This window comes from Tympanuchus pallidicinctus, unplaced genomic scaffold, assembly GCF_026119805.1.
Source record: "Tympanuchus pallidicinctus isolate F22 unplaced genomic scaffold, pur_lepc_1.0 scaffold2, whole genome shotgun sequence".
Classification (NCBI taxonomy): domain Eukaryota; kingdom Metazoa; phylum Chordata; class Aves; order Galliformes; family Phasianidae; genus Tympanuchus; species Tympanuchus pallidicinctus.
Genome location: NW_026294721.1, coordinates 20,926,512 through 20,951,180, shown reverse-complemented (window position 1 = coordinate 20,951,180; position 24,669 = coordinate 20,926,512). Strand labels below are relative to the sequence as shown.

General features: G+C 38.1%; 2 protein-coding genes across 3 annotated transcripts in view; both read left to right on the top strand.

Moving 5' to 3' along the window:
* Positions 1 to 23,951, top strand: part of TMEM156 (transmembrane protein 156) — a 31,361-nt gene extending 7,410 nt beyond the window's left edge. Inside the window, exons 4-7 of one of the 2 annotated variants that reach the window (XM_052681755.1) lie at positions 581 to 688; positions 3,486 to 3,590; positions 10,054 to 10,152; positions 19,145 to 23,951. In XM_052681755.1, the coding sequence (XP_052537715.1) occupies positions 581 to 688; positions 3,486 to 3,590; positions 10,054 to 10,152; positions 19,145 to 19,158 (326 nt within the window). In that variant the 3' untranslated portion in view covers positions 19,159 to 23,951. Of the gene's footprint in view, positions 1 to 580; positions 689 to 3,485; positions 3,591 to 10,053; positions 10,153 to 12,809 lie in introns of both variants that reach the window. The other variant, XM_052681754.1, reaches the window with a different exon arrangement.
* RPL9 (ribosomal protein L9) overlaps positions 1 to 24,669 on the top strand; it is a 228,772-nt gene that overhangs the window by 160,229 nt on the left and 43,874 nt on the right. The window lies entirely within an intron of this gene.

Genomic DNA, 24,669 nt, shown 5'->3' with positions numbered 1-24,669 from the left:
TGTTGTTTTTTTTAATATTTTATTAGACAACGTCAAGGTACACATTAGCATGCAGCTGCCAAAGAGGTTTCAAAGGTCTTCTAGGGAGGCAAGTTCTCCATGCCCTTCCTCTGTGGTACACAGTTCAGGCTTGCACTAGGTACTGAACTGATTCCACAGGAATGTGGTTTAATTTCTCAGTAGCCATAGTCTGCAAGAGCAGCTTTCCTCCTTTTCACACCAAGACTCACCAGTTCTTCCCCAAACTAGCTTTTAATAGCTTGTTGAATGTATTCCCCATGGGCTTTCTATGGGAGGTATTTTCTTACTTTTTAATAAGAAAATTTCTATGTATAATATTTTTCCTTCTTTGATACGTGAAAATGGACCCGGAAATTGAGAGTGCCAGTACAGGTGAACATCGAACAGTAAATCATTTTCTTCTGTGTCCTATTAAAAAGCAAAGAAAGAGAGGATATGTATTTTCCTTGTTTTACGTTAAATATAAACATTGATCTTTGAAGCATTTTCTTACTGGCTGAGCTGCATGTAAAATTGTGATTTCCAGCTTAATTTGATCTCTTCTACATTTAATGGACAGATCCAATGTGTATGACGAAGATCATTTGGCTCAGTATGATTCCAGTTGTTATTGTCTTGACTGTTTCAGTTGTCATCTACAAAATAGTCCAAGAGAATGGCCAAAACTGTAAGTAACAAGTTCACCTGCACTAAACATCTACATTATGAAAAATTGACAATAACAAAGCTATTGATTATGTGTTTCAGACAACAGTATTTTAATCAAAGTGTTGTAGAAACTTCTGGAATACTCAGATGACTGATCCCTTTCATCTTTGAATTGTGGATGCAAATCCAAGATTTTTGCTACTAAATGAAGTCTGTTTGTTTTAGCTTTTTTTTTTTTTTTCTGACACATAATTGGTAGCCTATGGTCTTTTGTCTAAAGAACTTCTGGTTTCAGACTTATTTCAGTAGATGAAATGAATACATCTGATCTTTGATCTAAGCCTTAAGAGATGCCAGTGACCATTTTAAACAGATTTAAATTCCCCTTTGTACTCAAAGCAATTCAGAAACTAACTTTGCTATGGAATAACTTATTTTGAAACAGAAACAATTATTTCTACACATTGCCTTCATTGAACAAAACAGGGTCTTCCTATGCAATTCACTTCGGACAGAGTCTGAAATTAGGATTCACAGTATTTCTTCTAGCAACATGCCATGAATAAGCAAGAATAAAAGTGTAGGAGTACTCTAAGCATGAGACTTTTGGACAACCAAGATAAAGTACTCTGCACAAAATCTATGCAGAAAATTGACCTCATCAGCTGCTGGTCTTTATTTTTTATTAGAAGTCAGAGCTATATGGTACAGGGAGCACACACTTTCATCACTGTGAAAAGTTACTTACCCTCTTACCTAATGGAATAGCTTTCAGATGCTTTTCACAGCAGTTTTTTCTGAGACTTTTTACTTGTGTCAGGCCTGAGTGGGTAGGAAGCTTCTTGAGAACCAGAACTTAGTTCCTATTAACAGACAGATGTGCATTCTCCTTGTAGTTGGGAGCTACAGAATGGGGAGACCTTGGTCACAATGGTAATAAAAAAAATAATGGGAATGCATGTAGCTTATCATCATCTCAACTATATTCACAGGCAGATTTGTAATGAAAGAGCAATAGGAGTTTAGCTTTAATGACAGCTGAACAGAAGGCAGAAGAGTGCCTACACACAAGATGTTTCCATGATCAGAATGTTTGTGATTTTTTTTTTGTATCTACATAATGTAAATATTTTATACATATATTTTTAATTAATAAGTGAAACAGTTGCTTAAAATGACAGCCCCTCAAAATGACAAAACAATCACATCATATGAACGTGGTTAAAATACATGACCTTTTATTTATTGCAGGAACCAAAATCTGAATGCTATTTAACATATGTACAAATTCTATGAACTGTAAAATAGATCTTTATAAGTGGGCTATTAAATGCTCTGGTTTGAAGGACTTTTGTGGTAGCTTTCAAAATGCAAATGTCATGAGTGTTATTGTCTACGCTCTGAGTCATAACATCTCATTTTAATACAGAGCTGCTAGTAGTGATAATTAACGATTTACTACCTTTACTCTTAAACATTGGTTTTCTATTAAATGCAAGTTTTTCAGAATTGTTTTGGGCACAAGCAGGAAAGAAGAGATGCCCTTTGTGAGCTCCTGGTTTCTGATCGGTTTCTAGAGAGCATTTCCTGTTAGTAGAGGAATAGTGTTGTTATTAGTTAAATTTACAATTTATTACATCATGTACAACATCAGTATCTTACTGGCAAAAAGACAAAAACATACAAATTAGATTTGAAAGTTTTATTCCTTATATGTATACATTCTGCCATCTTTAATCAAAAGTCTACATACTGCTTTTTTCAGTGGTGCCTGAAGAATCTGTCAGAGTAGTACTATGTGCCTAAAACAGCTGCTATGAATTTTTACTATCATAGTTCAGTCAGTACTTTTTCTCTTAATTTCTGAGTACTACTGAAATCTGGTAAGAAATGTGGAATTATTCATTTCCTCCTGAGACATTCCAAGATATTCTGTTTGGCAGACTCTGAGACTCTTTGAAACATTAACGAAGTTATTTCCAAAAGTGCATAAAATAAAATAGCCAAATACATTTGAAGGAGCTTGCAACTGATCCATGACAAAAGAGCTAAATTAGAAATTAGTTCTTCACTATTACTCTTCCAGACTTGCCTTAAAGCCAATTCCAGAGCTTCCTTTAACATTAACCATCAGAATGTAGACTTAGGATTTCAGCATATTGTATCTCACTTGTGTGTTCACAAAATACCATGACCTAAATAGTGCTAATTTTATTAATTTCTTAAAGATGATTTTTCTTTTTTAGCATTCCCTAAATAAAAATACTGGGGCACGTCTGTTGTTGGATGCTGAGAACCTGGGCTTTTGTCTTTACAGATCAGTGCTATTAAGATCATCTCTTTCTCTCAGTAATACAGAGCTCGTTCCTATACTGTGCTCCCAAAGGTGCACTAGAATCCAAGGAAGCCTACAGCTTATTTGCTAGTTTGTGGTAACTAGCAAATAAGCTGTAGGCTTCCTAGGATTCTAGTACACTCAACTCTAGCTATTCCACTGTTAGTGCTGAGATTCTTAACCTCCACAGGAATGTGCAGAGTGACCTTTTTGATAACCTTCCAAAACGTTCTCAAGATACATGCTCCAGAGGAGGGAAAGAATAATTTGAAAAGGGCAAGCATGAAGACATAAAATTTAATTTGGAAAAATAAAAAAACCATCAGGCTAAGTTTTTTCTCAAGACCTTATCACAAAACTTTCCTGTTCTTTTTCATGGGAGATGTTAAACAGTTTAAATATAAGAGGTTTACCCACTTCCCCTCTAATGACTGATGTATAGAATTTTATAGCTAAGGATATCTTATTTTGTTTAAAACAGATTGTAAGCACAGAGGAACAGCAACATTTTCTACTGATCAAGGGAAAAGTGGTTCCAGACTTGATATAAGAACCATTTTTGCTACTAAAGTTCATCAATTTCCTGGTAGGTAATATAAAATGAAATAAAAAGCTAACACATCTTGAAGCATGGAGAGTTCAAGAAATGCTTTTGAGTCTTTCCTGCCAAGGGATGCCTCTGTTTTGTTTCAGAGTTACCCTGATCCTATAAAAAATTGATCTGGCTTATGTTATGGAAACATATTCATATCAGAAATAAATAATTCTCACAGTGAGTCTGTACAATGACATATAATATGTTGGAATGCTTCTGTCAGTCTTCCAAATGTTTTGCATTAACGACTGTTCTCCTTTGTTGTTGCTGTTGTTTTTAATACTTCAATTTAGTTTTTAGTCATGTTGTGTGCCATATTTAAAGTCTTGCAGCCAAGTACTTTGTTAGTGTATGGAAATTGTACACAAATGTAGGCAATCATATGTATGCTGTATGTATTTATGACTCAACAAAATCAACTACTAAAGGATGGGATGGACAAAGATAGCAATGAAGGCCCAAAGAATGTCTCTGCTGGCACTTAGCAGCTCAGTGCTAGAGAAAAATCCCAACAAAGTAAAATTTAATAGCTTCAGATCAGTATTAAAACATGGTCTTCTGAGAGTATAGTGTGTTTAGCACAGATAAATTAAGGGGCATGGCTAACCTCAAGGTTTTAGTTGCAGAAATTAGAATTTATTATTAAATCTGTGTGAGGGTAAATTAGCAAATATGGCTCTGAGTGTTACTGATATTGCAGGAAAAGTCATATGCTGCAATAACTTCAATCGATTCTGGTTCCACAAAGGGAGCTCTGTCTTTTCAAAGATAAACATAAACATAAAGAATAATAGCTTTGAACGAATTCAAGACAAGAACAGCTACAGAGCCAGCAAATGAAATAAATGGCTTTAAATTTGTCTAGGCTTTGGTACCTCGCTGTTTGTCTTGTCAATTCTTGAAGAATTAGAGAAGAAGCAATTTCCCTCTACAACTCAGTAACTCATGGCATTTCAATTTTACCTAGAAAAGAGTGAATAGCTCCCTGTCTGTCTGAACTCTCCTGGGAGTACAATTTATACTCCTTAGTTTTAGAGCACAAGCTACCTCTAAGATATATTTATGAGCTCATTATTTTCATCCCCCAGGAAAGGGATTATCCCCCTGACATCTTTTGTCTTTAGTAGCTTCACCATACCTGTTTTATTAGCACAATGTCATCTTTAGTGCTGAATATCCAAAGGCATTTTTGATTATGAAATTTTATGGAAATTCAAATGTAGTTTTATTATACTGAAGAGAACAGGAATCCCATATTGGTTTGTTGTTCTTACTTCCTCCTGCTTCAATCTATACATTTAACTCAGAATGATGCTTAGTTGTATAGACTGCAACAATTGGCTTTATTCTAATCAGATATTCATTGATTTCACACACTATGATTCTACTGAATCCAGACAACTTTCCAATTTATACAACTTAAAGTAGAATCAGAACCATATGGAAAGTATTTACTTCATTTTACCTCCAGGATTTGCAACTGTTATAGTCGGTTATAAATTGTGATAGGTTACTTATTTGACAGCCCTTGATAGTACTTAATTTATCATTAGTATGTAGCTTGAAGTCTAGAAGCATAACACTGAGATTCACTGAAGACAGTACAAACCTCCTGGAAACACCGTAATGAAAATAAACAACTCTGTATTACAAGGGGGTGGGAAGGTATCTCATGGATGAAAAGATGTTAGATACTTCTCAAAGCATTCAGAGTTCAGAAAAGGATAAGGAAAGACAAAGAAGGAAACTCATACTTTGAGAATGATTTCTTAAGGAGGCAAAGTAAATTAGTGGCTTAGCATTAATGTGTTACTACAAATAGATAATTCACAGCTCGTATCTAAAACTGTTATTGCCACTGTGCACCATCCAGCCCAGTGGCAAGGAGGGAAGATCTACAGTATATTCTCTATGGTGGGACTGAAATGATAACTTTCTGACTTTAGAAAATCATGGTATTTTAAAGGAACTGGCACATACAGTGATGTTAGGGAAGCTTTAGTGTGTTCTTCTGATCATGAATGTAGATTGTACCGTGACTGTTCTGTTAAGCTAAAAAAAAGTACATACAGAGTGGTACATGTTATCTAGACTTTGGATCTGTCATTGTTTTCATAAAACATTTCCTTGCATGGCTTAAACTGATAATGCAGTTTCCCTTTATTCAGCTGCAACAGCAAAGGATGCTTTTTTGTTCAGTGCAAGAAGTTCTTTAAATGGCTGACCTATATTTCCAGACATGGAACATTTTCATACTGGATAGAATTTGACAGTAGTAGTTCAAAGTATAGATAAAAAAAAAATCAATTTCTTGCTTTGTGTTCATGACAGAGAATCTTAGGGAGATTCCCACATCAGAGACTTTTATTTCAAGACTTCCTTTTTTTTTTCCAAATTGGAGAGGCAGTAGAAGAGGTTTTGGAACAGCTTACTAAATTAATAACAGCAATTATGAGAACTAGGTAGTATTCCCCCAAGGTGTTCTAAAAGACCTCAGAAACTGCTAAATTGTCACATGTGGCTCAATGCTTAAATCGCCTCAATTCCAACAAAATGGAAGGTAGCTGTACTTGTGCTGCTTGTATACCTTTTCCCTAACCCACTTTTGCCAAACTACTTAAATACCTTTTCCACTATTAGCAACTCATTAAATATTGCTGTTCTTGTATAGCTGTATCCTAAAAGGAATTTAAGCCTGGGGGCATGGCACATAATTACCTGTGTGTGTATGAACTATATACTACACTGTTAAAAAAAAAAAAAAAAGAGGAAAAAAAGGAAAAGAAACAGAGAAAGAAAGAAAGAAAATAGTTACACAAGAAATACAGATTGCATAAATAAGAGGTTTAATACCTAGGAGTGAATCTGCCTAGCAGATTCATATTGGAAGTTTCATTAATGTAAGTATATGGGTTATAAGCTACAGTGTGAGTACATAGAAGTTCACCTGTATAAATTCCATATCTCATTTTTCCAGCATTAAAAAAATCACATTCAGTTTTTTCCTATTTTGAATGCAGCATAAGGTCTGATGGAAAAAATCCTCTTCCCACTTCTGTTCTAGAAGAGTAGTGTACAGAAAGGGAACCATATTGCTAATATCATCATATTAGCACTCTACAGTCTTTGTGAGCTATCTTAGTTCAGACATAACGCCTGCCACATTGCTGAAATTGTCTTCTCTCATTTTCAGCAACACTCCATTGGCTCACAAAGTCATACTTTGGCTCATTACATTCTGGTATACAAATACAGGATTCCCTGACTCACTCTCTGAGTCTGCTACAGTAATGCAAAGTTAATTCCAATGTATGTTTTCTTCTGATTATATTATGAAACTCCTGGCTTTTAGCCATGCCAAGTTAATTCATGTGCATAGTTCATTCGCCAAAACAGATTTTGAACTTATCTCAGTGACAGTACTGAGTATTCCAAAGACTGTACTTACTGAAGTAGTAGCATTTTTGATATTTCATTAGCCTGTGAGTTACAACATGCATTTGTATGTTCACATCCGTGCTACTTATCTGAAATCTTAGAGTTACAAGTTTTCTCTAGTGAAAATGAATGTAGCCCAGAGTCAGTAAATGCACACAGCACTTGGCTACTCCATGGTTTGCTGAGTTACTGTTAGTAAAGACCAGCATCCATGTTTTGGCCTCAATTCCCAGCAGCAATAGAAATACCTCCTGAAGGCTTGCAGCCATTCATAACACAACAGCAAGAGCAGAAGCCACTCCAGCCATACCTGGGGGTCAGGCTGGGGCAGTTGTTGGCCAGCAGTTCACATGACTTTTGTTGCTGAGGAGGTGTTTTGTGTTTCTCCTAGGGGAACAGTGGTCAACTTGAACAAAGGCCACCAGCAAGGTGATACAGAGCTCAGTTGCTGCAGTCTTAGCATAAAATGTAACACTTAAAACTATCCAGTGAAGCAAGTACATCAACATTTATATCTACATTTCAAATGGAAAAGTAACTTTTAAAAAGCCCAAAGTATGCCAATCAAAAGTAAAAAAATAAAAATAAAAGATAACGCATCAGCAAGTCTGCGTGGCTCTTTGTTCAGGCTAAGAGAAATGGAAAAGCAGAAAAACAGATTAAATGCTGCAAGCAAAAAGAAATAGTTGCAGATCTCAGGTACAGAAATTTTGGAGTCTCCAGGAACATAAGAAGTGGGGTGGCTTGTTTAAAACATATGCTATAGAATGCTATAAAAGCCACTAAGCAATTGAATGGTAGTTTTATAACTCATCCTTAAAGAAGAATGATGCAGGATCACAGTGACAGCCAGGATTTGGAGAATAAAAAAACCTCAGAGTTTCAGGGCTGCTGTTGTCTTCTGGATTGTTTGCATTTTGTGACATCCATACCATCTGATATAAGCATGCTTTGCAACTATAATTTGCATGAAAGAAACAATTAGGTAAATTTCCCAGCAGTCACTTGAATTCCTACATTGCTTTCCATGCTATCATATTAAAATAATGGTTCCCAGCCTACAAGATTAAAGGAAATGTGCCATATTCTGCCATCTCTCCGAGGCACTGCTGCAACTTCAGGCTAGTTGACAGGTTGGAAGTAGAAGCAATGCCTGGCTCAGTAGTGCCAGGGCTGCAATCCCACTGAATTCAGATTCAGTCCTTGTATTCTGCGATACATTTTCTTTTTAGCATGAGGACAGGCAGGATACAGCTTCTACTGTATTAAGTAGATGCAAAGCCAAGACAGGAGAGATTTGTTTAATCTTGGCCAATTGAGGCATCACATATTTGATTCTGATCCTTCCCAGTTAGTTCCTGACATAGCTGTTGCCCTTGCCATTGTAACTTAGATGAATAATGCTGAAAGAAGCAAAGCTTATCATGATGTTTAATATTAAACACAAACTTGCTAATTTCAAAGATGCAACATCTCCAGAGGAAAAAAAAAAATGTGAAAGTTAATTACCATTTGGGGTCTTCCGCTGTTTCAGAAAGGAGAATAAAATCAAGAAGGGACAGGTAATTTTAACGAGCTTTTATAGCTCTTGTATGCTTTCAGTAGGGTGCTTTTAAATGATTGGTCTTTTATTTCTCTGTTCTATTTGCATGCATGCAGAACAGTGCTGCACTTAGGCTCTGAAAGAAATATAAGCCCACATTCTCTTCCAGGGTTCAGCCTGAGGGTGAAATAAGATCAGTTTTTAAAATTTGCCCTAGGTTTATTTATTTTAGCTTTATTTTTCATATACAGTTTCTTAATTACCAAGATCCAAACTTCACTTTTTAATTGGTCAGTAGATACAGTAAGTGAAGAAGAGATGAAGCTAAACTTATATTACAGTACATTCTCTTGTTATAAACACAACAGAAACCCACTTGTAAGTTTACTGAAGTCATGAATTGTCAGAGACAGGGTGAGCCTGAAGTTAAAATATTTTGGGTTCTACTTCTTCTGTAGCTCTTTGAAAAATACATTATTGCATCAATAACTCTGACTTCATTAGCCTGGCAACACTATTTCACTCTTTCTTTACCTGTACTCCAGTAAGATACTGTATCAGCATCCTTGTTGGCAGTGTGCTAAAGGCATCACTGCATCACTCCCTGTTTCTGAGGTGCATGATGCCATCTCTTTTAACCACCATATGACACCTAGATACTCTCCTTGTGCATATGACATGTTATGTGAAACCACATTAAATGTTCCTGAGTGACAATCTGGGCTGTCCTCATATTAAAATGAATTGGAAAGTCTACATTCTAAATTTGTTTCTTCTCAACCAGCCAATGATAGGCTTTTGTATTTGAGAAGCATTACAGTGGGTATTACAGAAAGATTGCCATGGTGAAAATGGGAAAAGAAACAAACAGGAAAGGAATGCTCACCTGTATCCAAAGATCTAGGTTACCAGGAAAGACTCCACAGAGAGGAGATCTCCAGAAAGAAACCCTTCCCTAGAGGCAGTCAGCCCTTAAATGGGGTCTAGGAGAGATGAAGCCAGGCACCACCTGTGACTTCTGCTCACACAGCTGAATCACCTTCACCTGTGCTTCAGGGCTGACCCAGTCCTTTCCTCAGGTGGTCAATCAGTGGTTCAGGCCTTGACTCAACAGTTCCCATACAGGGAGACTTCTAGTTAAACCCAAATTTGCATGTATTTTCACTACTAGTAAACTTTTCACAAGCAATTTAGTTGCCTACCTCCCAGCTGCTTTCCATAAAGACTTCAGATCAGCCTGCTGTAGTCTAAATAGCATGCAGAAGTGAAATACCAGAACATATTTAATACTTTCAGGACTTCCAGACATACATTTGCATCTCTGGACACTGAAATCCTATTGAAAAATTGGTTATGCACATCTGTCTTGTAATCAGATAGTTCTCAATGATTTTCAGACTTGCGTATTCAAACACTCTGCTGATGTATTTGCTGTTTAACAGTGTGAGTTAAAAATATTTTAACTTTTAACAGTGAAGGCCAACAAGCAACTGATTCCACTTACTGCACGTAAGATACTGCCCATAATTCCTGAACAAGAACTCTGTCATCTGAGTACATCAAGTATTGAAGGTACGTAAGTACCTTACAATGCTCAAATTTTTCTGTTTGCCTTGTATTTTTAGAATTAGTATTAAGCAAACACAGACTCACAGAATCACAGAAACATAGAGGCTGGAAGGGACCTCTGGAAATCATGTAGTTCAACCCCCTGCTAAAGCAGGCTCCCTGCAGTAGGTTGCACAGGAAAACATTCAGGTGGACTTTGAATGTCTCTAGAGAACAAGACTCCACAACCTCTCTGGACAGCCTCATCCAGTGCTCTGTCATCCCCACAGTAAATAAGTTATTTCTGATGTTTGTATGGAACTTTCTGTGTTACAGATTGTGCCCGTTACCCCTTGTCACTGGGCACCACTGAAATGATCCTGGCCTCATTAACTTTGAATCCTGCCCTTTAGATATTTATAAGCATTGATAAGAACCCCTCTCAGTCTCCTTTTCTCCAGGCTGAACAGTCCCAGGTCTCTCAGACTTTCCTCGTAAGGGAGATGCTCCAAGGCTCCTCATTATTTTTGTGGACCTCCACTGGACTCTCTCCAGATCCCTATCCTTAAATCCTTAAACAGTACTCCATATGTGGCGCTATCTGCTCAAAAAAACTTCTTACTTCATCTAGCCAAATATATGAGATGACTAACAGGAAAATATGTTTTGCAGGAGCTAGATGGCAAGAAAACAAAATCAAGTTTCCTTCTGGTACCAAGAGTTATCTATAAACTAATCTGTTAGCCTTTTAAGTGCTGTGTGCCTCTGAAAGCAGCAGTGCTAATTCTGACACTATTTTTCTGGTATAGAACACTGAATCCTAGACATCAGCAATTTGCTGATATTTGTTTCTGACAAGGGCAGAGGAGAGGAGCAGTTTTCAAATAATTTCTGGAAATAAGCATTTGTTTGAAATGATAAAATTCACAAAACAAAATAAATTACATATTCTGTCATTACAGCAGTTAGAATAAGTGACAAGAAGTTGGTTTCAGCTTGGAACCAAAACTAGTATACTATTTCTAACTTTCTCTGGCTGTTGTATTCTCATAAGTGTTTCAGGAAGTCAAGATTATTGGAAAAAGTCTGAAAAAAAAGTGCAGTAAAAATATATGTCTTCCTGACAATACTTGTAATGCCCAGAAACAGATTACTCAAATAAATAATACAAACACAGAATCAGAGAATCACAGAATCACAGACTCACAGAATTGTAGGGGTTGGAAGGGACCTCCAGAGATCATCGAGTCCAACCCCCCTGCCAAAGCAGGTTCCCTACAGCAGGTCGCACAGGTAGGCATCCAGGCAGGTCTTGAACATCTCCAGAGCAGGAGACTCCACCACCTCCCTGGGCAGCCTGTTCCAGTGCTCCGTCACCTCACTGTAAAGAAGTTCTTGCGCACATTTGTGCAGAACTTCCTATGCTGCAGTTTCCAGCCGTTTCCCCTTGTCCTGTCTCCACTCACCACTGAAAAGAGTCCAGCCTTGTCATTCTGCCTCCCACACCATCTACAGACTAACATCAATTTTATAAATAGGGTTATGGCTATTTACATAGATTCATATTACTTTTCATGGTGACTTTTTTAGGTTAAAAGTGTAAGAAGTTCTTCTTTACGCGTACTTAAATTGCGTGATGTATTTTCAAAAACGAATCATACTATCTTTTTCATTTATTAAAAAAATTGATGTATGCTTTGTTTTTTTGTGCTTCATATGGAATCATAAGCAGCAAAGCTGTGCACTAATAGCAGATTTTAAAAAGAAATTTGGAACAGCAATGCTGGCAAATAATAACTGAGCAAGATTCTTTGTTTTTCTTCTGAAAGAGATTAGCTGTGTTATGGGGCAGCATATTATCACGAAACTGCAGGCAATTTTTAAGTTGTTCCCATCCATAGATCTTATGAGACCTTACAAGGATGGAAAGTTGACATTGTTACTGTTCTAAAATGAGGCTGCCAAGAGGCAGAGAAAGATAACATGACTTGAAAAGTCAGAGAGGTGGTGGATGTCCCATCCTTGGAAACATTCAAGGTCAGGCTGGATGGGGCTCTGAGCAACTTTTTTGAGCTGTTCATTGCAGGGGAGTTGGACTAGATGATATATAAGAGTCCTTTCCAACTCAAATGATTTTATGCTTTTATAACAGGTGAGAGATTTCTCAGATTACTCAAGTTCATCTGTTTGCCACTTGGATGTCATGAGTTTTCTTAGGCTCTCATCAGCTTGTATGTAGGGCCCCTTCTTCCTCTCTGCAGGAGATCCAACCACTTCAGCATTAGACTTTCTATTGGGTTCACAAAACTTCATATTCTAGAAACAAAATGTTGTGGTCCCTTCCCATGAAAATTTAATGTCTGTGTTCCTGGAGATGAAGTAATCTTTCAGATTGATCTGCTGGTACCCCTTTTGCTTTTATTATCTTATATATTCTGTATTGTAGAATAGAAAGTAGGAATGGAACAGCTTTGTAGATGTTCTAATCAGAACTCTGTGAGATAGTATATGAGATTCAGGACAGTTTTGATTGAAGTAATGTCTTTGATTAATATCTGAGACTGTCACTGAAAGAAAAAGATCAGGTGTCTTGAGAAACACCAAATAAGCTTGTTTCAGTGCTGTGCTGCATCAAAACAGTCTTGTTTTCGTGTTTTCGTCATAACACAGTCTTCCCTCAGAAGGACTGCTGGCATCCAGGAGAAGTGAATGCAGTATGTGGGATAAATACTCAGAACATGATTATTTAATGTTAAGTGACATTGGATGGAAAGATTATTTAAGAGTGTGGCTGGAGAAGGACTTGCTTGTGCCTGAAGAAACAAGAATTAGATCTGCATCTTGTCTTCCACTGCAACTGGATTTTTAATAACATTTCTCACAGGAATAGTCTCAAAGCTTAAGAAAAGCACTATCTGTTTTAGTCTTGCTTCAATTCCTGCAAAGAAACACTTCCTCCTTCAACCAAAAATGCAGCTGATTACTACTTATGTTTGTGGGTGGCTCAGTAGCTAACAACATTGGAGTTACAGCTTGCAGGAAATTTTGCTGGCTGGAAGTGCATCTGGTTTCTTTGGATGTGAAAGGAGGCCGTGATCTACTTCTCTCATGTGTGCTAGGGTCATCTTCATTAAGTCTGTAGCGCTTTGGTCTTTGGTGGCAAAGAATAGTTTGCTCAACAAGAAAGAGCTGGCTGCATTAAAGTACTGCACACGAACACCTAAGTACTGAGATTGAAAAACAATATGATTATTAAATTCAAAGAACTGACAAAGCTTTTCACAGATGTGATCAACTTGATAAAATCTGATTGGTTTGTTTGTTTGACAAGAAGGGTAGGGTGGAGTATCAGAAGCCTCTTGATCAAAGAACATCAGCTTTCTATCACATTCTCAGTTGGTTCCCCAAAACACGTGGATTGCAAATCACAAATTCAGGAACTTGGAGTCAAGCCTGTAGTGAGGAAGGGTTCTAACCTGAGATAAAAATCTGCCAGAGCTCCACTGGTTGTAGTGCTCACAGCTGTCCTTCTCCAGATCTGACTTCAGTCCTACTGTAAAAATTACTACAGTGCCTGCCCTGGATCTCTGAGACCAGTTGGTAACTCAAGAGCCATGAGTTGTGTTCCTAAAGCTAACGTGTGCCAATTCCCCTGCATGCACATAAGCTTTTAAATCACTTGTGTTTTACACTTCTAAATCTTGGCAGCCCAGGCTGTTGGGTGAGCTCTCAGTTTGGCCAAGGCACCTTCTCTGAGGTTGCACACTTTGTAGAGGAACACATTTGAAAATAACTCAGCTGCTGAGATGTTTTTCAAGCAAACCACTTTTCTTTGAGTGATGCTTTTTCTGGATTCCACATAGCTGAATCTGCTTGTAGCAAACATCAACCACAGCACAGTGTTTATCTGTTTTTTCTGTAATGACATTAGCTACACAGTAAGCGCAACAGAAGCTGCAAGGAGCAGGAAATAAGTAGTCTTCGTTTTGTTCGTTAAGATTTCAGAAAGAAATAAATCTCATTTTTAACAAACAACATTGCATTCTGTGTCCATCATTTTTAAGGTGTGAAATATGAGAGGACTTTTCGTAGCCTCCTAAGTCTTATTACCCTTGAGAGCTCTGAAATGAAGGTTTGATAAGATTCATTTTTTAATCCATCTATTTTACTGCTTTTAAATCTTCCTGGGAAGGACATCATTTAAAATGTTGTGGGGACAGGAGAAGATGTCTCTGTTAGCTATGTTAAACTTTGTCCCCAACATGCTCTACTCCTCATGACAACGTACTAAATCAAAGTAAGTAAAATATGGGTGATTTCTTTCTGAATGCTTAACAAAATGAAGTCTGGCAGTGTGGTGGTTACCAATGGACAGGAAGTAATTGGGACTATGCATATCTCTAAGCATACACATACCAACAGGCACAGAAGAAAATATTCAGCTGATAGAACTCTCAACAACTTCTGCATCCATATACCTTTGACAAAAGAGAATCTTTTCAGTCTAGGTAACTTGAATATCTCTGTATGTTTTCAAGAAAACTATTATTATTACATTTAGTGCTGAAGTTAAGAATCCTTCTCTATTTCTGCCGTCTTTCATTAAACCACCAATAGCAACTGTCCTGAAAAAAATGAATGAGTGAAGTTTCTCAGGTGCTGTGAGACAGTTCTCTGTTTATATGTGACAGTTGTAGATGTATTTCCTAACTGCTGTCAAATGGTGACATAAGAATTACTGCAGAGTTCAAGGCTGTTGTTTATTTGGTTAGAAAGCACGAGCATTTTATTCAGGGCAAACGTTTGAATTAGTAGGCTTTTCAGGGACAGGATGCTAGAATAAAGCCCTGGAGACCCAACTTCTTTTTCAGTTTCTTCTGGTGAGTCTTCGTTACTAATTGCACTGTGACAAGAAATGTTTGCTCCCAGCTAAAACTAGGAGATTGTGTTGTTTTTTTAACTTATGAAGCACTACTTGCATCAACTTGTACTCTTAATGAACCCTACTGGCATCAGCTATTATTTTTAGCAGTTCTAAAATGCTATGATGTTTAAGATGTTTATCTGGGTCTGTTGCTTTTTTTTTTTTAAATCTGAGGTGTCAGCAATGAATATTCTTTTCTGTGATAAAGGAAAAGATAGAAACAAGAAGGTGCAATCCAGGAGAGCAGATCAGAAGGAGACAAGACTAAACTGATATATTAAAGCTAGACTTCCTTTACTTAAAAAATTCAGCATGACAAACCATAAGGAATCTAACATTTCTGAATGCACCTGATTCAATGACAGTTCCCTAAAACAACGTAGGGAAAAGAATTATTGCAGTAAGAATTAAAAGTGAACAAATAAGAGTCAATTCACTGTGCTCATTAAAAAAGCCCTATATATGGTGACCAGCCTATCTAGAGGTATTAGAACATTCAGCAAGGTGGTTTTGTTGATGGTTGGCCTGGAATCACTGTTATGCAGGGAAGGCTTTAGCTACACTTGTTCTTTGAGGCTGAAGCAAGCATCCATCCCTTGGTAGTGGTCTGTCCTCCCCAAAGCAGACTGCTTCAGGGCTCACTGGCCTCTCCAGTGCCACAGTCACACTTCCACCTTGCACTGATGAGAGCAGAGTAACAACCTCATGTGTATGGTTTGAAAAGTATTGTGAGCCCACTCACAATTTTTGTCCTCTGCCTTTTTAAAGGGAAGCAGTGTTGTATTCTCTGTCTCAAAAGGAGCATTAAAGGATTTCACAGCTGACTAAGGACAGAACAGTGTTCTGCCTTATTAGGGGAAATTAGAGAGAGATGCTGAACTGACAGTTCTTGTTTGAAGTGCTGTCATTTTATGAGGGAAGGGGAAGAGAAAAGGAAGGAGGGAGGGAGAGAAAGAGGGAAGGAAGGAGTGAGGGAGGGAGAGAAGGAAGAGAAGAAAGTAGAGAGGAAGAAAGGAGGAAAAGGAAAGAAAGAAAGAACAGGAAAAACAGGAAGAAAATGGAGGGAAGAAGGGAGAAAGAGAAAACTGTCTTTCAGTCAACTGTCGTGGACATTTATTATTATTTTTTAAGTGTCCAGGGTCATGCTCTGGGCTGTCTTTAGATCAGGTTCACACAATTTGGTCATTGTTACCCTAAGCACTTTATTTACTGCATCCGTCTCTTTGACAGTTAGTGCCCCAAAGGACAAGATGAAATAATCTTACTGTCCTGCCTCCCATTAATTCTCTTAGTAAAAGTGGTTGATGTGTCAAAGGCTGCATAATAGCTAATGAAAGTTCCGCATCAGCAATTGCCAACAATTTTAGTGTGCTTCCTTTTGCCATCAGCACTTTCATCTCTCTTTATAGAAAGCTTTCAGATCTTTGAATACGTAAAGTGCTTCACATCTCTGTATTTCTGAGTGACAGATAGCTGTGTAGTTAAGCAAGAGAAGTTGGTCTCCCAGTGAATGTATAATTTAAGGCACAATCTTATCTTCAGGTGAAATGAATTATAAAATTGGAACATAAGGTAGATGACAGGTAACTGACAGGGAGGATGCACAGGGGTGGAACATATATGGCTAGAAAGATGAAAAGCACATTTACAGAAAATAAAAGAAGTTGATGTATCCTTTTCATCTCAGCAGTCCGAAAGCATGTGGACATGTCACCTCCCATGCAGCGCAAGAGATCAGCAAGTAAGCTCACATGAGACAATTTGATTCCTACCCAGCTACATTCAGATTGGCATCACTGCCGTCATTTCCTAAGGATATCTCCTTTCCTAGCAATGTAGAAATTCAGCTGTACAGAGTCCAGTTTAATACCACACTAACATCTAATCTGCTGGTCTATTTAGGACATTACCTGCGCTTGGGCCCAGGCCCCTTCTGCCTTCCCAAAGAGATATTCATATATCTTCATTGCAGAATTTGTAGCACAGATAGGATAACTAAAAATAGTTTTGCTTTTCGGGGCCCTGGGCAGCCTGATCTGGTGGGTGGCAGCCCTGCCCATGGCAGAGATTTGTAAGTGGATAGTTTTTAACTATCCCTTCCAGTCCAAAACATTCTATGATTCCTTGATTTTCCTTATATGATTGTGACTTCACATAAATGTTCTCAGATCTAAAAGAGCCCCTTGTTGTATGTTTTCAAGCAAGACACCCACACAAACAACAGAAGACACTAATTATGCAGTGGAAACAGTGAAACTATTCAAAACATTCTAGTAGAGGAAGCACAGAGCAAGTGTGCTTGGAAGCAAGAGTGAGATTAGTTAGGCTCTTTTTGAAAACTGTATTTGTAAAGAACAATGGGTGTGATTTCAAATTGATGAGATCCTTCTAGATTTTTTGAAAAGCATCATTTGAGTGCTCAGAAGTGCTAAGTGTCTGCTGATGAGAGCCATAATAAAATTGGATGTGATGATGCTGAGTTCAGCCACATCTGGATTTTCCAGTTGGCCATTCTTGGAACATGAAATTTTATTTATGTATTATGCTTTCATGAATTCCCATAGATAGCAATGAAAAAAGAATTATGCCCATATGCAGTTCTAAATTCATTTGAGGACTACGTAAAGTTACTTGATCTGAAATTAAATTATTATTTTTTTAAGTATCACAAAAGATAATTCTCCTACTGTTTCTGCTCTTTTAATAGATTCAAATCTTTATTACTCATTTAAATTAAAACTCCTTTTAGAAAGAAAAAGCTCACAGAATCAGACTGCTGAGCGCATTCCAGGGTACTTGGCATGATTATTGGTCTCAGCTTAAAGTGCACACTGTTTCCAAGACAGACATTTGAAAGTTTTTTGAAGGGAAGCAGTCCTGCATGCTTGCAGAACTGGACACTGTAACAGGCACTGTACAGTCTGCTTGAAACCTCTGTTCCATTAGATGGCATCAATTTTTGATGCATTGTATCCTGCCTACACATTTGCTAGATTGCTTCAGCAGCTGCTGCCTCCAGTATGATTTCACAGCCAAAGAAACACTTCTTATCCTAGTTCTCACAGCATAAAGGAAAAGAGAGACAGATGTTATTCAGCCCTCAGCTACATGAACTATCAGAATGGGTGACAAGCTGCATTTGCTTTTTCACTCAGTGGAGAGTAAGTACTAAAGAAATGCAGCGCATTTTTTCCCAAGCACTTTTTAGTTTCCTGAAAACTAAAACTGAGCTTGAGTTGGATCTGGGCATTTTCACATCTTGTCTCTGCATCACATGCGTCTTCAGGAGCTGCAGTCCAGCTTTCAAAAGACTCACTGATGATTACTATACATATACAAATATACTACGTGAAATGAAATTGGGCACAGGTCTGCAAGTTTTCATAAGGATAATTTAACTTCTGGCTGAGAAGCACTAAGTCAGAATTACTTAATTAACTTCTGAACACTCTGCAGCAGGTGGATCAGTTCACAAAGAGACATCCAGGAGTTGGCACTGAGAGTCTGTGGTATTTAGGCAGTTATTACACAGAACACTCCTCATCTTGCTGCCAGGAGAGGAGATGAAATAACTGAACAAGTTCCACTCTCAAGGAGATGATCATCACCTACCTTTAAAAGAGAGTTCCATAATGAACTGTATGAAGACTGCAGAAGCCCAATTTGAAGTACTTTACAACTTACTGGCTCACTGAGCTGGGTGTATGTGGCCAGTGCTCTCCCATGCAGCTTCTCTCTGCCTACTGGATGCTTTTAGACAGCCCCATGCTGCCAACGATCCCTGAAAATGAGGGCCTGTGGTTCTTTCTGGAGTTCCTCTACCCAAGGACCAGGTACCTGAACCATCATTCTACTGATAGGTGTCTTTTGTAGCTCTTTACCTCCAATCTGGTGTATATCCTCTGTGTAAATAACTGCTTAGTTAGACTTTTTCTTTTTTTTTCCTTTCTTTTCCTTTTGTAATAGAGGAAAATTAATTACTGTAAATGTGAAAGAAATGTAGCATTGTGAAGGCCACTGCATTGACATTTAAGAAAATACTGCTTTTTAACCTCCTCTTATTTCTGATATTAATGTTTTTTTTCATTTCAGGTGGTACCATATGAAATACAATTTCTATTGCATGAAAGAAAGAAACAATACACCACAGAAGACAGCATCTCTATTTCCAGTTTGGGAACTCTGTTATCCATCTTTTTAGGAGAATGCCAGCTGTGCAGTTTAGTTGAGAAACTTCATTTTATCTAGCAGAACTACTTGGTATTAAGAAAATATGAATAATGGACGAACACACTTTGCTTTAGAATCAACTTCAGTAGTAAATTATGGATTCCCATCTATTTTCTGTTTGTTCAAGATTTATGCTTAATCATAAGGTCCTGAAATAATCCATGCAATAATTTATTTTTCTAAGTGGGAGGAAATTTATATTCTCCATAGAATGAAATACTGATAAAAGATAGAAATCAACCTAAGTTTTCATGAAATGAGTATAGTTTTCAGCTTTTTTAAATCTCTAGGTGACTGAGATGCATAAGAAAAATCATTTTTGGCTGTTGAGGAAGATGGCCAACAGAATACAGAAGGAGAGAGTTCTGCAGTACATTTTAATTTCTGCAGCAAACTAGGAAGACTTTCATAAATTCTGCAACATCTCAGGGGATAAAGAAAAAAAGCGTGGAAAATTTGTACGTTTGGCTTAAATCCACTAAATCATTATTACTGTTTTATTTTATAAGCCATTAAGATGCCAAATGGGTTTTGTACTTTTTGAAAAATTGCATTTCTATTTTTTGGATTAGCTTAGGTCATTAGCATTCAAACTCATTATCTCCTGGAACTTTTCCTTACTTTCCATTTATTACTGCTCCTCTGAGCATAATGGAGCTGTTTGGGCTGAGCAGGGTCCCAAAGTCATTCGGCTCTAACACGTTATTTGTGCGTATAATCTAACCATAAATTAGTAGGCAGAGACAGAAATTGCAGAGCTAGGGCTTCAGACTCCCTTGTGCTAAATCCATCAGGATGAACAGATTGTAAACTGCCCGCTGCAAATATGATATGCAGCAATTTAGCGTCACGTTAATACTTCATAACCTCCATCCCTTACATTTATATAGCTTTTCCCTCCTGAAGCTTTCTGAAATTGCTTCTCCAGCCACTGCACTGCATGATGCAGTTCAGATTTAATAGGAATAGTTGTGAACATTAGCTTCAGAATAATTTGAGCCCATATGGGTTTTTTTAAGTTTAGTTGTGCAAAACTGTAGCATTTGTTTCTGTTGTTTGTTACCATCTTGTAAAAAAAAGTCAAAGAAAAATACTGACTTTGTTGATGTAGGGGCTTTTCAGTTTCATTGCTTATCTATGCTAATAACTTAAAGCTTTTCAGAAATTGATTTTTTAATGCGGTCTATAAAATAAACCTCCTTTTTTTCCCCCCCTTTCTGTGGAACCGCTACTTCCAGATGGAAGGGAAATACCTATCGAAAGTCACTGTAGAATTGCTAAGGCTATTTGAGTCAGTTTTTGAATGCTTCAGATGATGGCACTATCTATCACTCTTCCCCTTCAGTAATCCTGGGATTTTGGTGGTAGAGATAGCCCTGCTCCTTGTGACCTCAATTTAATTTCCTTTCTCCTGTAATTTATTTCTTCTCTCTCTTGTTGTTGTTGTTGTTGCCTATAGCCTCCTCCTTTTTTTCTCCTTGGAGGGAGGAATTGTGACTTTATTACCCACAGTTATCCAACAGCTTTCTAAGTGTTTTACTACTTTGAAAGTTTGCATCTCCTGAGTTACCACTGTGAGACACCAAGAACAAGAAAAAGCTTTTAATCTCTCTCTTGAGTAGAGCTTACCTTGTTTTGCAGGTAGGATCCAAACTGTAGGAAAGCAGAGGCTCTTCTCTCAGTCTCTCACAGGACACATGCCCCAGGCACATTGGCTCTCTCTTGATCTCACCCCAGTTTACTGATGCTTCACTTCCAAACCAGAAGCAATCATGTAGGAGCGGGCTCACGAGTGCCAAGGTGGATTATCAGCTCACTTGAGCTGCTGGCAGTGCTCTCTCTAATACAGCTGAGGAGACCATTGGCCAACCCAACTTGCTGTCTTCCAAGGCTTCTTGGTCTCTGTTGGAGAGCTGCTTCCCCGTCAGTCTGTCTGCTGGAGTGGAGACAGTTCTTCCATGTCACCCACAAAGAAGCATGATTCAAGGGTGCGTGTATACAAGCTCCCTTGATTTCCTCTCCTGGATACGAAGGTCATGCTGTTAAAAGTTGCCTTTTCATGAGGGTCTTCCTGCTCATTACTCTTTTTCACTTCTGTATTTGAAAAGAAAAAGCTTTTCTAGGTTTTGAGAGTGTTGTGAGAATGAATGTTTTTGCCATGGAGGCCCATCTGTGTACGGCATGAAAACAACCAGGAGCAGCTCTGTAGCCAGACTCATTCCTGAACCTTGAGGAAGCATCTCATTTATTCAGGGCAACCTGGTTCCTGCTGGTGATGGAGCTGGCACAGGCATAGTGCAGGCTGCTGGGTAGGGGCAAGGTTAAGGTGTCCCCCTGAAGGAATCACTCCTTTGACTGTTTCCTGAACCTGTTCAATTCCACTGAAGGAAGAAGGAGGGGGCTAAAAAGCAACTGATTTGCTCAGTCATCTTAACCCCGTCTTCATCCTGAGTTTTTTGGAAACTGAACATGTGAAGAGAAGAAGGATGTCTTGGTGCAGCCTCTCAGGCACAAGGTGAGGGTTAGGAGGAAGAACCTCAGAAGCTGGTGGGGGAAGTAGGTGTGGAGGTGAGGTGGAGCAGAATGAACAAAAATGACAGAAAGGCAGAGCTGATGGCATACAGGAATGTGTGAAATAGTCATGGGTGAGAGGGAGAACTGATGAGGGGACTGAAGGAAAGATGCTCTGTCACCTTAAGAATAAGAATAGTAAAGGCTGCTGATACAGTGAGATAAGCCAGGGCAGTAAGAATAACAGTTTTACAAGTCTAGTGAATGGCTTGAGAGTCATTTAAAGGTGTGTAAAAGTTGTTTGATTTACCCAGCATTCTGGCTTTCATTTAAGTGACACTGTCTGACTCCAGATCTGGCACCTTTTGTTGAATGCCTTTCAGCTTCACCCCTTTAGCACAGAAGAGGAATAGCTTACATTTGTTTGAGTAATGCCTTCACCCCTTCCTCTTTGCAGCAGCAGCAAATTCAGTTCACTAAGAATTACAATGAGGCCTTGCTGCAGACTTTTTAGACTCTTTTGCCCATTATTGTACTATTAAAGAAGAAATATTCTTTCACTCATTTGAAAGGCAAAATGAATAGCTGGTGCTCTTTCTTGAGTCTATTAGAGCATCTATCCAAAAGACAGTAAAGAGAAGCTGTGAAAAGGAGATCAAAGTGGGTAGGCTATTAAGTTCTTAGCAGATCTGTGCTCAGAGACTTTTGGGGTACAGGTGATAAAGGGAGAATGAGCACTGCAGATCTAGCACAATCAAATTAACTGTCTTCTTTCCTTTCAGCTTCACTGCCTTTAATGTTCTTGTCTTTGCCTTACTTCCTTCGACTCCACACAGATTTTTCCTTTACTTCAGAAGTGCTGTTATTCCAGTTCTGCTGGAACTAATCAGATGTCATCTCCTGTTTATTTTGAACAATGCTGAAGAATTCTTTGAAAGACTCTTTTCTCTAGTACAACCTTGAAAATTATCTCTGTTTTCAGACAGTATGCCCTTTTTTGCCTTTAAAAAATATCTTTCCTCTTCCATCTGTTTAATACAGGTCAATTTTTGAGATTTTATTGTCTTTTTTTTTTTTTTTTTTTTTTTAATGCAAAACAGCACACCATCAGCAATACAATTCTATAAGCACAGCATTGTGAGTGCTGAGGTTGGTATCTGAGCATAGAAAACGTACAGGCTGCACAATAAAGCAGCTGTTCATATTTTCATATTCTCAGCAACAAAGGTTGACCTGAAACAGAAAAAAATGCATCAAGTCCAGAGGGCTTTCCAGTCAGACTATGAAACTCAAAGTAGGTCAGACTGGCTGAGGGTGTCACTTTAAGCCTTGCTCTCAGATGGTTTTTAAAAGAACTCAGGAAAGTAGTTTTCCACTCTTTACATTCTTTTGAGACTAACAGAAAGGACAGGGCTGTCATTTGAGATAGAAGCAGAATGTCTCGAAGATAATCCTATGAGCAGGGTGACTGCTTGTGTGCTGAAAACCACTTCTCTGATTCTAAAAAAAAAAGGGGGGGGGAGGGGTGAAAATCTGTATTTGTCACTCAAAATATTGTGGGGTTTCAGACTCATTCAGATCACTGTGAATTCTGACCAGTGGGTGACACTGGAGACATTAAAAAGATGTCAAGTTGTAATAAGTGTAATTTTGTATATAAAGGTATATTTTAGAGAATGATATTAAGGGCTTCAGTGGCTGATCTAAACAACGTGAAAGAAGTAGAAGAGACAGTTCTTTGGTGTGGCTGTCTGAAGCAATGGATGCTGGAGCGTAGGAACAAATCACAGGGAAGAGATGTTTACACATGAACAGACTACACCCAGTAGTTCAACAAATGCCAGAGCACACTCACTGTTCCGACTAGGAAAAAGGTGAAAGAAGGAAGAATTTCCCATGAAAGTTTATGGCAACATCTGTCTTTGTCAGGCTCTCAATAAAATCCCCTCAGTCAACCCAAAGGTACATCACAAAATCAGAAATACTTCACTCAGAACACTTCTCATCATGTTATTCTTTATAACACTTTTTGGTACGCTGTCCCAGTTCTGTGTCTCAAATGATTTGACTGACGGAAATATACAAGCCAATGTAAATAAAATATTCTGGTTACATATATGTAGTGCTTTCTAATAAAAAAGTATTTGCCTAAAATTGATTTAAAGATTCAGCATTACAGTTCTCTTGGGATAAATCTGAGGTCACATGGAGTATCTCTAAGTTTGTACTGTGCCCTGTTCCTGTTCCTATCCTGTATGGATGTGAGCACTCAATGCTACACGTTATTTTTATAACTCCTTTTACTTCAGGGCAAAGAACTTTATTCAGTACATACATAATTTAAGCAAGACAGCGAAACCTCTCACAAGGAATAGCTCAGACAAGCAATCTTTGTCTTAAGAATGTCCCTCAACCATTTAAACATTATCCCCTGAGGCTTCTAATACAGTATTGTTCAGCACCCGCTAAAAAGCACCACTATTAGTTATCACATTTTTCTGGCAGGCTTAACACTATATATTCTGCACTGTATTTCAGAGGAAAACAAAAGCTCCATAAGGAGAAGTAACTAAAATCATTTCTATCAGAAAACATTAACTCAGTACAGGAGCTGTATAAAAGAGCCATTGGTACATCCCTTGGACGATTCCCTGGGCAGTAATACCATGCTTACAGGTACCTGCCACGGAGCTCTATTCCAAGAGCAGCAGCAAGGCTTCCTGACAAAAGATTATGATTGAGTTAAAGTAAGAGTAAGTCCAAGTTGTAATGATTGAGAGCTGAAAACACCAGGCTTCCCAACAGTCTTTGTTTGAAAAATAAACAAGTTTTTAACCAGATCTCACATTCTGCTTACCAGCACAGAACAGGAAAAA